An 18066-nucleotide genomic window follows, 5' to 3' on the forward strand; every position below is an offset into this window, starting at 1 on the left:
ATGGCGCACTCGGAGATGCGCGGGAGACCTTTTTTGCCCCAAGTACAGCGAGAGTCTCCAAGCGCGGCTTTCCAGATGAATGAGTTAGAGTGCGAGGCGATTGGTTGCGAGACGAGTGCAAGAGCGCAATTGTCAACTGCTCGGCGGGTAAAGACTGGTCAGCCGAGGCGGGGGCTCAGCAGCAGAAGTGCGCGATGGTCAACTGCAAATATAGACGGGTATGAACGGATGCATGAATCTAGACACATGAATCTAGAATATTTGCTAGATTTTACACGCATCTAGCTGTAAAACACATTGTAGATTTCTATTGTTCAATATATTGTGCAATATATTGAGTTATATAAACACTTTCAGATATTCCTAAGTTCCAAAACAAGGTTGACAAGCTGATGCAGGTGCTTAACTGTTTTATCGCAAACAACAGTGGCTCAAAACTGTGAGAAGAGACGAAGTGCTAAAGTTGTTGGCAGACCTTTGAATAGGCAGACCTTTGAATAGGTAGACCTTTGAATAGACGGACCTTTGAATAGGCAGACCTTATAATAGGCAGACCTTTGAATAGACGGACCTTTAAATAGGCAGACAACTACAAAAGATAACCTTCCACATGCATGTGAGTAGTAATAACTGTGGCTGAATATTTGAGGGGATATTCACTCTCATTATTGAGTATCTTCATCTCAACTCCAGCTATATTGTATCCAGTCTATTGTATTCTGTAATCTAGCCCTAGCTCCTTTTGTTTCTTGTATCATAATAAGTTGGACTTGAGACTACAATTAAAGAGTTAACATTCTCTCTATAATCCTCTAATTAAGTGTCAGGAATCAACAATAACATGTAATTACTCTTATACAAAACTCTCACCTTAGAACTTCAGATTAGAAAACTTCTCGTTAGCGTGTCACCATTTCTGTGTCAGTCGACGGTCACTCAGAGGTCATCTCATGGAGGTGCTGCTGGAGGCGGAACTAAGTCTGATCCACCTATGACCAGCAGCCATTTGACAGTCCTTATAGACCTTATACTTCACCAGCTTGTGTGTATCACACAAGGAGTAAGAGGATGCTGGAACCCAACAGCGAGAGCATGCTTCAGTTTATTAATGAAAGTGAGGTTGGTGTGATAGTTAATAAAGACTTTCTATCACGCATTCTCGACAAAAGCGCCCCCAGCCGACGTGTTGAGGTAATAGTCGATCTCCTTGAGGTCATCTTTCTAGAAATTCTATATATTTAACCTAGCGAAATTGACTGTTGCTCCATAATGCTAAATCATTGATGGACTGTGATGGGTTCTTGGATTTTGGTTTCTTGGATGGACTGATTCCAATGACCGTAACTTTTAACTTGGATCATCTAGTTAAGAGGTTTTGAAATTTATACAATATCAGAAAATAAAATTAGCCAATAAAATATTATTGGATGATTAAATTAATTAGTATACAACATTTGACTGCACAGATGTATTTTCTGATAGACAACTACAGACATTGTGTATATGAACACTCTTAGCACATTCATTATGAATGAAAGCAGAGCTTTGGGTGCAGAGCTGTTACTTTTTGATTGGTCAGTTCTAGTTTTTTCTGACTTTTATTGATGTCAGATTTTGGATGTCTTATCAAAAGTCATATAAAAGTGGCAACTCGTCTGATTCGGAACATGCTTAACTTGTCCATTGCAATAGTATGAAGAAGGTAAAAGTGTCTGAACCGATTTTGAAACCCACTTGTGGCCTTTTTATGGCATCAGACGGTGTAAAACTTTACGCTACTTAATTTTGTCAAATGTTATGACAACTTATATGTGCCAATGTCAAATATTTGGTCTACCAAATATTTACTTATTTTTCTAATCAGCCTATTCCATTCAAGCCTAGCCAGTCAAGTCTATTCTGCAAAGTAAAGCTGATAACAAATATTTAATAAATCTACAATAAAGCAAAACAACAAAATATCTTTATTATAAAAATGGAACTACCTGTTTGTCGTCTATCTGTACCTAGGGTTCAAGGTTGGAACAACATATAAATTTTGATGATATTCCCACTCGTGACAATTAGATTTTTAGGCCACCGCTGTAACACCTGCGCCAACTGATCGCCTTTTAAATATTTATAAAGAGTTGTGCAGCTACCTATTCTCTGTTTTGTCTACACAGCTGACGAGCTTTCACAATAAACTAGAATGTCATATAAGTTGTATAGCGCAATACCTGTGTATATACAGTAGATATAACGCTATACACACAGCAGTTTTTCTTTTGCAAGTGTGCCGAAATAAATTAACATTAAAACCAAATGAGAGAGCTTGCCCGATTGAACACTACATTATATGGTTAGGTAGTGAGAAGCAATGTCTTCACAAAATCTATTTACGTTATCTGGATTTTGCATTATATAAGTATACGTTATAGGAGTGTCTACTGCATAGGATTGTCTACTGTATAAGAGTGTCTACTGTATAGGAGTGTCTACTGTATAGGAGTGTCTACTGTATAGGAGTGTCTACTGTATAGGATTGTCTACTGTATAGGAGTGTCTACTGTATAGGAGTGTCTACTGTATAGGAGTGTCTACTGTATAGGAGTGTCTACTGTATAGGAGTGTCTACTGTATAGGAGTGTCTACTGTATAGGAGTGTCTACTGTATAGGATTGTCTACTGTATAGGAGTGTCTACTGTATAGGAGTGTCTACTGTATAGGAGTGTCTACTGTATAGGAGTGTCTACTGTATAGGAGTGTCTACTGTATAGGAGTGTCTACTGTATAGGAGTGTCTACTGTATAGGAGTGTCTACTGTATAGGAGTGTCTACTGTATAGGAGTGTCTACTGTATAGGAGTGTCTACTGTATAGGAGTGTCTACTGTATAGGAGTGTCTACTGTATAGGAGTGTCTACTGTATAGGAGTGTCTACTGTATAGGAGTGTCTACTGTATAGGAGTGTCTACTGTATAGGAGTGTCTACTGTATAGGAGTGTCTACTGTATAGGAGTGTCTACTGTATAGGATTGTCTACTGTATAGGAGTGTCTACTGTATAGGAGTGTCTACTGTATAGGAGTGTCTACTGTATAGGAGTGTCTACTGTATAGGAGTGTCTACTGTATAGGAGTGTCTACTGTATAGGAGTGTCTACTGTATAGGAGCGTCTACTGTATAGCGGTTGTTTAAAGTTGTTGTAAAATCATTTGAAGAGTGATTAAAAGTTCAACTATGTCAACTATCGTTGCAGTTTTTATCATGGAACTCTAAGACTTTCACTTGTGACCAACCTCAGGTGGAGGATACTTCTGTTGGTAAGCCTCTAATACCTTTTTAACTTCTCTCGCTCACCTTTTTCATGGTGTTCTCCAAGCGCTTTTACAGTATAAGCATGTTTCTGTCAGTAAGTAGGAGAGAAATTTGTAGACACAATCTGACCTAGGTTACTCTAAAATATCTCCTTTACCTGCCCTAAATACTAGTATTATATTATGTTGATAACTCCAGATAATTGTCCATTTGCTTGGCTAATAAGTTGCGGTGTTTTTTTAATCAGAATTTTTCAGACAGAATTCTACAATAGCCCATGAGTTGTAGCAAGTTTGTGGGGCGCTTCACAAACCCGTATGATTTACTTAGCTTAGTTTTGTATTTCTGTATCCTTTCATTGCTAGTCAAATTTGCCATATTATGTTTCTGTAGCAACTGAGGACAGGGAATTGAGTTTTTCTAAGTTACCAGAGAGCCTTCGCCTAAATGAACGACCTGAGGTATGTTTTATTGTCCTCAAAGTTTCTGGTATACAAACTCTGTAGAAAATGTATGTAACTAATTGTAAAAACAATGAGGCTACCATATTCATATGACAACTATCAAAGTCATACCTTGAAAGCTCAGGTTTAGAGTAGCAGCTCTGTATCACTATCTTTCCAATCAAATGACTCGTGTCATATATAAGGTTCTAATCTGTCTCTTAACCAAACACCTGCTAGCTGGTGTCAATTCTGTTTCCATGTAGCAACCCTGTTGGTCTTTTAGCTCATCTAGCTTTAGTGAGGATGTTAATCTATGAATGCTTAGAGAATGGTAGATGTTTAGGTTTGACTACTGACTTGTTCGTGTGATAAACTAGTATGAATTTTTTTAGCTTAACCCAAATGCTAAGGTGTTTGTCCCACGACAAAAGTATACTTCTCAGCCTGCGGTACCGGGCCCTGCAAAAATGGAAAATGTGGAAAATTATTATAGACCACCTTCAGTAAGTCTTCTGCTTCGTATATTTCTGATCGTCTCATTTAGTCAGCATTCGTTGCGTTGTGACATGAGTATATGTGATTAATTTTTACTACACTTTATGATGTTCTGAAAATGCTTCTCTTAATGTTGTAGACTGGCTTTATGCCATCATTGGTGCCAGTTAATTTAGTGAGACCATTCACTCCTAACATGCCTACTGGTCATCCCATGTACCACCCACACACCAGTCAGCTACAGAGATATCAGCATCATCAACCTCCAGCCATGTCTATGAACCAGCATATCTTCATGGCTTCACCTATTGCTCAAAGACCCCACCCCGGAGGCCCCCCTTGTTGGATGTACAACCAGAGTTGCAATGTGCCGCCCACCGTCTACCCTGGCTCTATACATTACCCTTTGCCTCCACCACAGCTGGATTCACATGTTGCCGAGTGTTTACCCCCAACTCCTTCAGTTATTTTCTCTCAGCCTACCACCACACATCATGAACCATCTGCACCAACAATGACGCTACTGGTGAGTTGTTGTCGTTCCACATTCTGGTTGCACTGTTTTCATTAGTTGCGTGATTGCCTATAGTAAACCAATGCAAAGTGATGTTTGATTCTGGTCAGTTTTATATATTAGTAGACCTCTAGTTTTTATCATGTTTGTATGGCCAGTCTTGTCTCTCTATCTACTTATTGAATAGTAAATGTGAAAATTAAAAAAGAATACAAATAAGTATAAAAATAAAACTTTAGTGTTAACTTCATCCAGTCCAAGTTGGAGTTATCCCAACCTGCACTTCACTTTCATTTGGTGTCTTGAAAGTAAAGGAACAATAAAAACTGCTTTTTTGTGTTATTAACTTATTTAGTTTTGACACAGAGTTAGGTGGTGTTATATTATGGTGTTATACTATGGTGTTATATAATGGTGTTATAATATGGTGTTATATTATGGTGTTATATCATGATGTTATATTATGGTGTTATATTATGGCGTTATAATATGGTGTTATATCATGTTGTTATGTCATGGTGTTATATAATGGCGCGATATCATGGTGTTATATCATGGCGTTATATTATGGCGTTATATTATGGCGTTATATTATGGCGTTATATTATGGCGTTATATTATGGCGTTATATTATGGCGTTATAATATGGCGTTATATTATGGCGTTATATCATGGCGTTATATTATGGCGTTATATTATGGCGTTATATTATGGCGTTATATTATGGCGTTAGATTATGGTGTTATATTATGGTGTTATATTATGGGGTTATATTATGATGTTATATTATGATGTTATATTATGGTGTTATATTATGATGTTATATTATGGTGTTATATTATGGTGTTATACTATTGTGTTATATTATGGTGTTATATAATGGTGTTATATTATGATGTTATTTTATGATGTTATATTATGGTGTTATATTATGATGTTATATTATAGTGTTATATTATGATGTTTATTATGGTGTTATATTATGGTGTCATATTATGGTGTTATATTATGATGTTATATCATGGTGTTATATCATGGTGTTATATTATGGTGTTATTTTATGATGTTATATTATGGTGTTATATCATGGTGTTATATTATGGTGTTATATTATGGTGTTATATTATGGTGTTATATTATGATGTTGTATTATGATGTTATATTATGGTGTTATATTATGGTGTTATATTATGATGTTATATTATGATGTTATATTATGATGTTTATTATGATGTTTATTATGGTGTTATATTATGGTGTTATATTATGGTGTTATATTATGATGTTATATCATGGTGTTATATCATTGTGTTATATTATGGTGTTATTTTATGATGTTATATCATGGTGTTATATCATGGTGTTATATTATGGTGTTATTTTATGATGTTATATTATGGTGTTATATCATGGTGTTATATAATGGCGTGATATCATGGTGTTATATCATGGCGTTATATTATGGCGTTATATTATGGCGTTATATTATGGTGTTATATTATGGTGTTATATTATGGCGTTATATTATGGTGTTATATTATGGCGTTATATTATGGTGTTATATTATGGCGTTATATTATGGTGTTATATTATGGCGTTATAATATGGCGTTATATTATGGCGTTATATCATGGCGTTATATTATGGCGTTATATTATGGCGTTATATTATGGCGTTATATTATGGCGTTAGATTATGGTGTTATATTATGGTGTTATATTATGGGGTTATATTATGATGTTATACTATGACGTTATATTATGGTGTTATATTATGATGTTATATTATGGTGTTATATTATGGTGTTATACTATTGTGTTATATTATGGTGTTATATAATGGTGTTATATTATGATGTTATATTATGATGTTATATTGTGGTGTTATATTATGATGTTATATTATAGTGTTATATTATGATGTTTATTATGGTGTTATATTATGGTGTCATATTATGGTGTTATATTATGATGTTATATCATGGTGTTATATCATGGTGTTATATTAGGGTGTTATTTTATGATGTTATATTATGGTGTTATATCATGGTGTTATATTATGATGTTATATTATGATGTTATATTATGGTGTTAGATTATGGTGTTATATTATGATGTTATATTATGGTGTTAGATTATGATGTTTATTATGGTGCTATATTATGATGTTTATTATGGTGTTATATTATGGTGTTATATTATGATGCTATATTATGGTGTTATATTATAGTGTTATATTATGGTGTTATATTATGATGTTATATTAGGTGTTATATTATGGTGTTATATTATAGTATTATATCATGGTGTTATATTATGATGTTATATTATGGGGTTATATAATGATGTTATATTATGATGTTATATTATGGTGTTATATTATGATGTTATATTATGGTGTTATATTATGGTGTTATATCATGGTGTTATATTAGTGTGTTATGTTATGCACTTATTTCAAACCTTCTCATGACTTCCAGTGTTTGTCATCATGTTGTCATAGGTTTGCTGACTGTGAAATAAATTACAGATTATTTTAAGGGTCATATTTTCTCCAATATAGAATGACTTTAATGTATGATGCAAGTATTTGAACAAATTAACTAGCTGTGTGTCTAGATATTTTACCACATCGCTATATTACACTATCTCATTAGCGTTATCATTCATTTCAATTTCATTTCTGTTAGCCGCTGAAAAATATGCTTCCTCTAATATTGTAGAAGCGAGATGTTCCTGTGTCGACGTCAGGCTTGGCTAATGGCGGTTCGCACTCAACGGAGATCAAAGTCAACTCTACCAATTTGTTAGCTCAAAACAGTGTCGTTGACAAAGAAGTTAACTCTGTGTCTGATGGCACAGGAGAATTCAGACTTCAGTTTTGTGACGTCGACAGTGTATCCGAGAAGAACGATAGTGTGAAGATAATGACAAGAAGGGCCATTGTTACTCCAGGTATTGGGACTATTGTACATCATACTGAGAGCATAATTGCTCATATATTTATTTATATTAACAAAATTACTCCTTGTTGTACTAACTAGAGATTTGTAAACCTGTATTTGAATGTCGTTTTCTTAGAGGAGGTGTTCAAATAAAGGGTGGCTTTGTATTTTTCAAACGCATCGTCAGAATGTTGAAAAAACAAATTAAACTCTTTTACTGGTGAATCAAATATCGCCTATATTGTGCACTCTCCTTCGGGCGGTGTAACATTTTCCCTTTTGGATGTAAGAAATTTGTTAACCTACTTCCAACTTGTCATACTCCAACTCTATAAATAAATATGCACGAGAAAGCCGTTAGATGTAATAGTTTTTACCAGTTGATATCTATTGCTTGCAAATAACCTACGATGATCTTGAAGGCTACGTTGTGATTGGTTGGAGTTTCAAGGTTTTTTATTTCATTTTAAATTTGAAGGAATATTTTCATTTTATAAGTATATTTAACAAAGCTGCACAAAAGCTCATTGCACTCATCAATATGTTTGTTACAGTTTGTGACCAAAACTAGCTTTTTATGTGCAATGGAACAGGTGTTATCCATTGTAAGCTGAGTTCGAGTATTGAGCGATTGTGAGCTGAGTTCAGATTATCCCAATCATGCTATCAAATAAGTAGATATAAACCTGAAAATTTGTAAGTTTTATAATAATAATCTATCAAATGCTAAAAAGGTTATATTAAAGAACAAGTGAAACGAACAAACCATAATTTTAATACATGCAGCAACAAAAAATAACATTTTAAAACAATTATTAACATTTTTAAGGCTGAAATATCAGCATCGCTTGCGCTGTCAGTTGCGTTTAGGTTGTTGCTTTTGTTTGAAACCATTTCATAATCTTCTGGCTGTTCAATACCTTCCGCAGTGTTTTCTGACCTCAACTCATCCTCTGCACAACTGAGCTAGTCGATATTTGCGTCCAAACCATTTTTAGCAGAGCAAATCTTTTACGTGATGTCATTCTGAATAAATACTTCTAGCCGATTTAAAGAGAAATCGCGTGTAATTAAAATAGCCTCAAAATGTTAGCCTCAAAATATCTAGTAGCACAGATTCCATTGTAAATGCGAAGACTTTTTCCCACATACCTCGTTATATGAAGACCGCATTAAAATGAAACAACCATTAGCGTGATAGAGTTACTAATTATTTCTAAGGTGTTGCAATACAAGTTTTCAACAAAAAAGATTTAAAGAGTTGGAGAGCGGACCTCAATATGAACCAAAACAACAAACAAATTAATAATTATTGATGCAATCGAGCCATTATTAATACGGTTTTGTGGACACTTTTTTACTGATCACTTGCCATAATGGGTTTGTAGAAGTGGTTCTCATATAGAGATGGCATTCAAATAAAGGTTTTACAGTAAATGTTATTGTGATGATTATAATTAGACAATTATGGCTGTGTATATTATAGCTATACTATATTTATTTATTACCTTATTAATATGTCATCCCCAGGTTATGTAACATTTATTATAATGTACAGACAATTACATGATGATCAGTGTCTGTCTGCTAGAAATATATGTTTAACTATATTTTAAATTTGGTTGAAAAACTATTTAAACTTTTAATATATGCATATCAACATCATTATTCTCTTGTTACCTAAAGACAGTTTTTAACATGTTCTCAACGTTTGTATTAAATGTATCTTTTCAAGCTACGCAATTGATGAAGAATGCTGGAAATGCTACAAAGTCACCAGTAACTACACCATCTACTGAAGTGATAGAGGATATCAGTACTGTCAATACGACAGCTCCTGAACCTATGGTTACTACCACCATTGCTAAAAAGCTGCTACCAAACAGATATGACTCAAAGAGCTCATCCCTGACTGATCACATCTCATATAACTCTGTCAGTTCAACACACCTTGGCTGTAAAAAAGAATCTGTGGTGTCTGGTCCGCCAACGACACTAGTGGAGACACCTGCTGGCTGTGTTTCATCAATTACATCAGAACTTTCCTCGCCAACTGTTACCCTGTCATCGGTGTCATCAGCTGACCATGTTTCACCATCTCCACCTCAACCTATGTCCTGGGCCAAATTGTTCACCAACAGCAGCTCTTCCCCTGTCAAACCCGCTGACACTCTGCCCACACCTAAAAAGGTTGTACCCCCGATTTCTCTCACCAACGGCGCATCTGATGAAATTGGAGGTAAGCTAATACTCAATCAAATGCTGTTATCTATGTCACACTTACCTGACCTTCAAACTTAACATGCTAGATTATTTTATAATATCTATAAAACTTAAAAGTGTATAAAAATTGACATTGCGTAGGATCAGTAATTTTTTGAAGTGGTCATAGCGGTATGCGGCATATAATCGTGTATTCATCACTTTCATGTATAAGTCGATAGGTATTTCAAGACACAAATTGCATATTATAGGTACTACTCATGTATAAGTTGCCTCCACTGTTGCAAAATAGTGTGGAATAATTATATCGAATTGTATTACATGTTACATTCCAAACCGGCCGGAGGTAGTACCGCAAAACGATGCAATACAGATTGCTGCCATGTTATGATTGAGCATGCCTCATGTAAGCTTGTTTACTGGTAATATTTACCGTATTTTCACTGATATTTGATATAATTCTTGGAAGTAAGTTAAACGTTCATATGGTAAATCACCTATATTATGAGTTTTTGTTAAGGCTTTCTACCGCAATGCAGTGTTTGTATTGCATGTATGATAATGGAGTTGTCTTTTCATATTCACATTCTATTTGATTCATCAGCAACGTGTCCATTAACATTACTCATGTGTAAGTCGACCCCAAACATCTTACCTTAAAATCGTCTCCCAGAAACTTGACTTATACAGGTCTATATACAGTATGTTGCTTTTATAAATTTATATTCATGCCAAATGGCAGGTTAGGTCAGTGATATTATTGCTTTTGCGCTAAGAGGAGACAACCCATGCAGACAACCTGAGGGAGGCAATGTGAAACCACCTCAGTATTTTAAGAAAACTTAGGAAATGTTGAATCTAAGAAATTAGATCATGACCAGAGGGACTTGCTCATGACAGAAAACTCTTAACTAAGTTTAATGTAGAGTAGGCTGAACCTGCCCCTAACACAATCTCTACTTTAGTCCAAATGCATAGTGCTTCCTCATAGGCTCACATGTACAACAGTGTTTGTGTATGAAACTGATTTTGGAATGGACTAACATAATATGTATTTATTTATGCGTCGTATGGAGGATATATCTAAGGTCTTGCTGTGATTCCTAGTTTTTCCCGATTTTGTGGTTCCCATTATCGCAGACTCGAGAACACTTAGAACATTTTCCCAATAACTGGATAAATTGCTGTTTTTGGACATTTCACAGCATATAAATTTTAAAAACTTACTGCCCTAGCTTGCAGGCAGGAGAGCTGACCTGGTCATCTGCCGATATCCACCCTTTTGTTTTTTATTTTAGATCACGAACCAGTAGAAAGTTGGTATATTTTGAGCACTGTTATTTGTTAACAAAGACGCCTTGTTGAAACTTAACATTTTAAATGCAAAACAAACTTCAAAACTGGTAATTAGATTTTCATAAACACATATTTTCTTACTATCTTTCATTTTCTTTTGACGTCATCATTTCGAGGACGCATGCACTTGTTCGCGGAAACGCTGCCGTATTTGTAAACAAACAAGCGTCTTTCTCGTTTACTTAGCATTATTGAATAGTACTTTTGTTGTTATGTTGATTTTATATAGAGATTCTTTAGAAGTAAGTGTTTATCATGGCTAAACAAAGTTGCAAACAACAGGGTCGTTCACGAAATTAATTGCAGAAGATTTTTGTTTTCAATGGTAAAAACTGTCTACAAAGATGGCGGACCACAATAATTCATGGTCACACACTCACGGAATGATGTCACGACAAAACGAAGAATGGATGCCACTAATCCATGTAACTATTTGATTCCCATACAACTGCATGATCTTCCAGTTACACTCTTTGTTCTCTTGTTGACAGCTTTATTGGAGAAGTTGACTATCAACCCTGTGGCTGTTCCTCTGCACGCCAGACGACTCATCAACAAGACCAATTGGTGTTACGTGAACTCCACTCTACAGGCACTGCTCGCTTGCCCGCCGTTCTACCACACTCTCAAGGCCATTCCTGCATATCCACCCCTCTCTAATATTTCTGCTAGACAATCTTCCATGCCAGTCCTCGATGCCATGTGAGTACATCTAGCGCTTAGTGCCTTTTGTTCCACTTGTACTGTTTCCCTGTTGTCTTTCTAGCTTGTATTCTTAGCATAAAATTTCTTGCTTGTCCAAATCGCTAGTTTGCTGTTTAATTAAAAATGAAATATGATATTGAGTCACTATAGCAAATGACAGCTTGATTTGATTTATGTAGTTGTGGTTTTAATTCTTTGGGATTAATTCTATTCGTTTAGTCCAAATTTCAACTGAACTCTCTGACTATGAAGCTAGTTGAAGCTAACAAGGAACGACAACTTTAAACTCTGTCTCTTCTTGACATAAACTTCAGTTCTAAATGTGTGATGCAAATATGTGTCCCCAACCTTGCAGGGTTGAGTTCGTGAATGCATTTGAGGTGATGCAGCCTGAGAAACAGGTGGAGAAGGCAAGGACAAGGCGGGAACTTAGGTTTGGGGAGCCATTCGAGCCGAGCTCAGTCTACAACGTTCTGAAAGTGATGACAAACTCAGAAGCAATGTTCACCAAGGGCAAACAGGAAGATGCCGAGGAGTTCCTGACATGTCTCCTGAACAAGATGAAGGAGGAAATGGCCACAGCTATCAACAAGTACAGAAAAGAACACAACTCTTCTGGTCAGTTAGTGTCTCATGAGTGAATACTTGGAAATCTGTGTATTCGGGTGTACAAGTCGATCCAGCGTATAAATCGAGGTCTAAAGTTTCCTTCAAAGGTTTTAGTTTTGATTTGACATGTACCTGCCATATAAGTCAATCCCCTTCTCTAGCTCAAATCGTTTGTTAGCTAATAGTTCAGTCGGCATCGGAGGCAGGTGATGCGTAAATTCGAAAACATATTAACTTAGAAAGGAATCTCAGCGGTGACAATTTCAATGGCACTTAATGTTTGATCCATCTCATGTGAAGTAGGATTACTAGTATTTTACTATATTATTAATAAATTCCTAAATGTTATGTAACTTTGATTTGCTATGTTTTTTTAAAATTGATATTTGCTAGAATTGGTGTCACGAAAATGGTGATAGCCGTATAAATCAAAGATGGATGTTTAAGCATGAAATTTGGTGTCAAAAATTTGATTTATAGGCCGGGTTTAGTGTGGTGTTGCTGTTGTTATTGAATTAGCCGCTCGCTAGGCATTGTTAACATGAATAATTGAATTGCAGTTGTCAATGGCCAAGATCCTTCATCAGCGGAGGAAGATGGTGAGGAAGAATGGAGACAGGTCGAGCAACGGAATAACTCCGCTGTTACCCACAGCAATGTGGACAAGATACGCACACCCATTTTAAATATATTTGGGGGTCAGCTCAGATCAATCTTGCACACCGGTAGCAATGAGTCTGTTACCATCGAGCAGTTTTTCACCGTACCTCTAAATGTGCAGGTAATATGATACGAGTCTTTTTAGACACTACAGTCTGTTCACAGCTAGATAGATAATAATCTACCAACCAGCTTAACATTCAATTTACAGTTACTGTAATAGAACGCATTGCAACTGTAGATGGCTATTGCTCACCTTTTGGTGGTTGGAAGTGTTATTTTAACAAGCAAATTGTGGATCAGGATAACAACCGCCTCTCCTGCACGGAATTGCAAAAGTTGACTCTGTGAGCTGAACCTGTTAAAGGTTGACTTGCAATAAAATTCACATTACAGTTCTTTGATATGAAAAGATTCATACGTCTTACTCTGTTGTGTTGTAGGTGCAAAATATGTGGGAATGTGATTACAAGCTTTTAAAAGCTAGAAAACGAACAGTTAATCGTAGCCACACGAGACTGCCGTAGTTTGGATTCGCTTTCCAAAACGGCTCAAATGGGACGTACTTATTACAGGATAGTTTCTGTTTACACTTTCATGCAATCTCATTCGTCAAAATATTTTTACAAATATACTTCACGCATTCCATAAAACCATGTCTATTGTTCTTACGCGTCTGTTTTATCGTCATTGTAATGCTGTCACTTTTAGCACTGATATCTTATAACTTACCATAAAAAATCGTTAAACTTTTCAACCTTAGCTCGAATGAGTACATACCATTGTCTAATAATCATGACAAGCCTGTTGGTTACCTGTGATAATCAAAAAGTGCTGCAAAAATTATTTTCGAAGTACTGGGTCACATGATCAGATTAGGACTTGACAATTAGTCCAAGCCGAAAGAAAACTGTAAAGTAGCGAGCATCTATATTTGATACGGGGTCTTCGGTAAAACCCGAAGTGTTTGTCATAAACTAGTGCTACAATAAGTTTTATATTGAGCTTTTTATTGGCCTTTCAATTCCAGTGAGAACATCACGTGACAAGACGATAACCAAACTGTAATGAATACGTCAAATAAATAAAGAGATTCCAATCTATGGCGGCTTTTCGTTTTTGAGCGTTTATGAGCTTGTAATCACATTTCCACGTGTTTGGCACCTACAACACAACAGAGTAAGACATGGTGAATCTTTTGATACCAAATAACTGTAATGTGAATTTTGTTGCGAGTCAACCTTTAAGATACTTGGAGATGTTTTATAAACCAAGCAATGTATTTAGTTCTGTGTATTTTATGTATGCAGACAAACAAGACCGTGGAGGAGGCACTCCATGCCTTTGTCAGCGAAGAATCAATAGATGATTATACATGCCCACAAACTAAACAAAAGCTCAATGCGCACAGGAAACTTACATTTGAGCTCCTCCCACCTATACTGATTTTACATCTCAAGTGTTTTGTTTATGACAAGCATGGCGGGTCCCAGAAAGTTTTCCATGAAATGGACTTCAATGATACCCTCGAGTTCGACAAAGGTTTGTTTTTTTTGTTTGCTATTGGTTTTTGCTGCGGAAATAAGAACTTTTTTTGCCAGAATAAGCATAAACAAAAACTGTTACCAAATCAATTAAATTATCTGTAACGGGCAATGTTAACTTCTACTTAACGCTAATCAATAAAGTTCTTTTCTGAAATTTTGTATGTTTTCGTATTTCTAGTTTTCATTAAAAAAGAATTTGTTCTTGGCGCCGTGCTTTAACCCAGCTTGCGAGATCTTGATTTTTAATTTTTCTCATTTTTCCTTTTTTTATTTTGGTTATTGTTAGTTGTTAATGTACACAAGTACCAAATTTGAATAAGCACTTAAAAACCACTTGATATAATTGATGTAAATTCATCCTACAACATATTGTTAATACATTTATTTTGACTACGTTCAGATTATAGAGATTTTACAATATGCGAGCTGTGAAATACTCGTAAATTAACAGATAGTTTAATGTCATTGCTGCAAGCTCATGGTCCACTTGATATCAACAGAACATCGATTGCCATGTTTCATTCTTGTCGGCTTGTTTTAAGCACAAAACATCATAAAGGAACCCGTTGTGTCCCTTCACTATCCCACAAGGAACCCCACCGTTTTGAGTATAGAAGGCGAATATATTTTCTCCAATATATATAAATCCAGTGAAAATGTGCATACAATTAACGGCATGGAATGAGTCTTCCCTGTGTTCTGGCTCATTTTATACGATGTGTGTCGATAAGCTCTACCCTCTGTCGGGAAGGCCGACTCAGTAACAGGCTGCTTTTTATTTGCCGACTCAGTCACGGGCCGATCTTCATCACTGCCGGCTCGATGGCCAGTTCAGCTGTCCTACCAGCCAACAGTCAGGTTTACTTTCGGCCAGTTTTGTCTGTCCTTGGCGGGGTCTATTCGAGTCCCTAGCAGCTCGAAGGGGCCAGCCTTTTGGCGTCAGCATCGCCGGTCGGTTGTGGTAGGCCCTTTGGCCCAGGCTCGACTATCGCCTTCCGTTACAATATTTCTGTAGTTTTTTGTATGTGTAGCGAGTGTTTGGTCAGGTATGAAAGTTGCTTTTTCTAAATTCGCATTGTAACAATTTATACAGTCAAACATGGATAACTCGCCCACGGATAGTTCGAACAAATGGTTAACTCGAACGGTTTCTTTGGTCCGTTCCCACGTCATGATAAATTGCTATAGATAACTCGAACTCAACACTGTTAACTTGAACTGTTTTTTGCCCAACGGCTACCAAAACGGTTGTTATCGCTTTAGAAAATCACTTTATTCCAAGCCACAGAGGTAAACCTTAACTTTTCGTAATTCATAAGCGTCGTTATTACCACCATCGGCAAAATATTTTTGTCAACGACTTTTCTAAAGGTTTGGTGAAATTTGATTTTTACCAAACATCTGCTTAGTGATCGCCCTTTAGAAGCAAGGTAAAGTGAGATAATCTTTGCATAAACTTCAAGAAAAATCGGCAAAATTGATCGTGGGTAACACGCTCAAAAGAAAAAGATGTCTTTTCTTTTGAGCATTTCAACAACGATCAAGTTTTGCCAATGTCAATCTAAAAAACGTCCTGGCAATAACATCACCTCAAACAACAAACCAATCTCAAGTGATAGAAAAATCTCTATACTTTTTGATAAAAACGTTTTAAACTTTACATTAGAAGCATTTAATTTGAAACAAGCCATTTGTGCTTTTGATTTATATTATAGTTTGTATATGTACATGTATCTACTAATAAATAAGTAAATACAAGGACTTGTGACAGAGCTCTGATAACTTGAACGCTCTGGTAATTCGAACACTTTCGCTCGGTCCCGTGAAGTTCGAGTTATCTATGTTTGACTGTATTTTTCATAAAGAACAATGACACGAAGTTGTCAGGATGTATCTGTTATCCGTATTCTTACGTCTCTCTATGATGATCACCATAAATGTCTTTGCTACCTTTAATTTCAGAGCTCTTGGCTAAAAGTGGTCCAAAAGGTCAGAGGTCATACAATCTCTTCGCAGGTAAGCCTTTCCTTATCCTTATAGTAATCATGGGAAGTAAGATCAAAGGAAGTGATAGCTGATTTTCAGTTGAGATACAGAGAATATTACTTTCTATTTTATTTCTGGTTACACAAATTAAATTTAAATAGTTTTACCTCAAGTAAATGTTGTTAGCTGTACAGCTGAAGTGTACTTTAGTGGTGTTGATTCTTGTATCAAGCTATTTGTCGTTAATAAAGTTTCTTTGCACTTACAGTGGTATATCACTCAGGAGTAAAGACAACCGGTGGTCACTATCATACAGATGTCTATCACACAGGAGTACAGAGTTGGGTGCGCTTTGATGACAACTCAACTAGTTTAATTGAAAAGAGTGACGTATTCAAGTCAAAACACCCCTGTGTTCCGTACTTGCTCTACTACAGGCGCGCTGATCATAGATAGTGCTCAGTAGGATAGTGGACGGAAAGAGTAGATGACTCCTTGCAACAAGAAAATTTCTACGTGTCATGTCCTTTTTATTGAGTAAACTTTTATAGATTGCGATTTAGTCTTCTTTCAATCACAATAACTTTTGTTTGAGATTTTCTACAAACTGTAAGTTGGTTTTGATGGTATTTGATAATGTAATTGTTCATTGCTCAGGTCACTAGGTGCCTGTACTTTCTCTGTACTTAATACATTGTGGGAAAGACTGCTTTCGGGTTTTCATTCATTTACCTTAAGATGGAAGCCTTGAATAATGGTTATTTATTGCCAGAATAGTCTAGCAATAAATATACTATTTTATTGTTTCACCCTTGCTACTAGATGCTCTGACTAGTGTAAAGAAAGTAGATGTTAACTGCTGCAGGTTTTAATAGTTGGTTGAATTTGTTGGTTGAAGGTTATGACTGGAGTTTTCTGCTCGGCCTGTTTTATTCGTAACCTAAGTAAGAAATGAGACATAACGTGTCACCATTTCTGTGTCAGTCAAGGATCATTCAAAGGTCATCTCATGAAGGTGCTGCTAGGGGTATGCTTTTCAACTCGCAGAAGACATCATTGGTTTAATAGCTTGTGTGAATATCACACGCAGAGTATAAAGATGCTGTGACCGAACAGCGAGAGCACGCTGCAGTTCATCGGAAAATGTGATGTTAGAGTAACAGTTGATGAAGGCATGCTGTCTCGTATACATAATAAAAGTAACCCCAGTCAGCGTAATGCGGTAAGTAGTTTATAATCACCTGATCGTATTTACATATTTTGGACTATTGATAGAGCGTTC

General features: G+C 36.0%; 1 protein-coding gene across 1 annotated transcript; it reads left to right on the forward strand.

Annotated features, from left to right (window-relative positions):
* LOC137389593 (ubiquitin carboxyl-terminal hydrolase 10-A-like) lies at window positions 1–17240 on the forward strand. The gene is made up of 14 exons (XM_068075647.1): window positions 1–147; window positions 926–1060; window positions 3241–3304; window positions 3693–3760; window positions 4138–4248; window positions 4380–4766; window positions 7477–7708; window positions 9434–9937; window positions 11769–11979; window positions 12338–12600; window positions 13152–13372; window positions 14562–14793; window positions 16761–16814; window positions 17053–17240. Exons 1-14 carry the CDS (start codon window positions 1–3, stop codon window positions 17238–17240), a joined length of 2817 nt encoding a protein of 938 aa, XP_067931748.1.
* The last annotated feature ends 826 nt before the right edge of the window (window positions 17241–18066 follow it).

The sequence above is a fragment of the Watersipora subatra genome, chromosome 3 (genome assembly GCF_963576615.1).
Source record: "Watersipora subatra chromosome 3, tzWatSuba1.1, whole genome shotgun sequence".
Lineage (NCBI taxonomy): Eukaryota > Metazoa > Bryozoa > Gymnolaemata > Cheilostomatida > Watersiporidae > Watersipora > Watersipora subatra.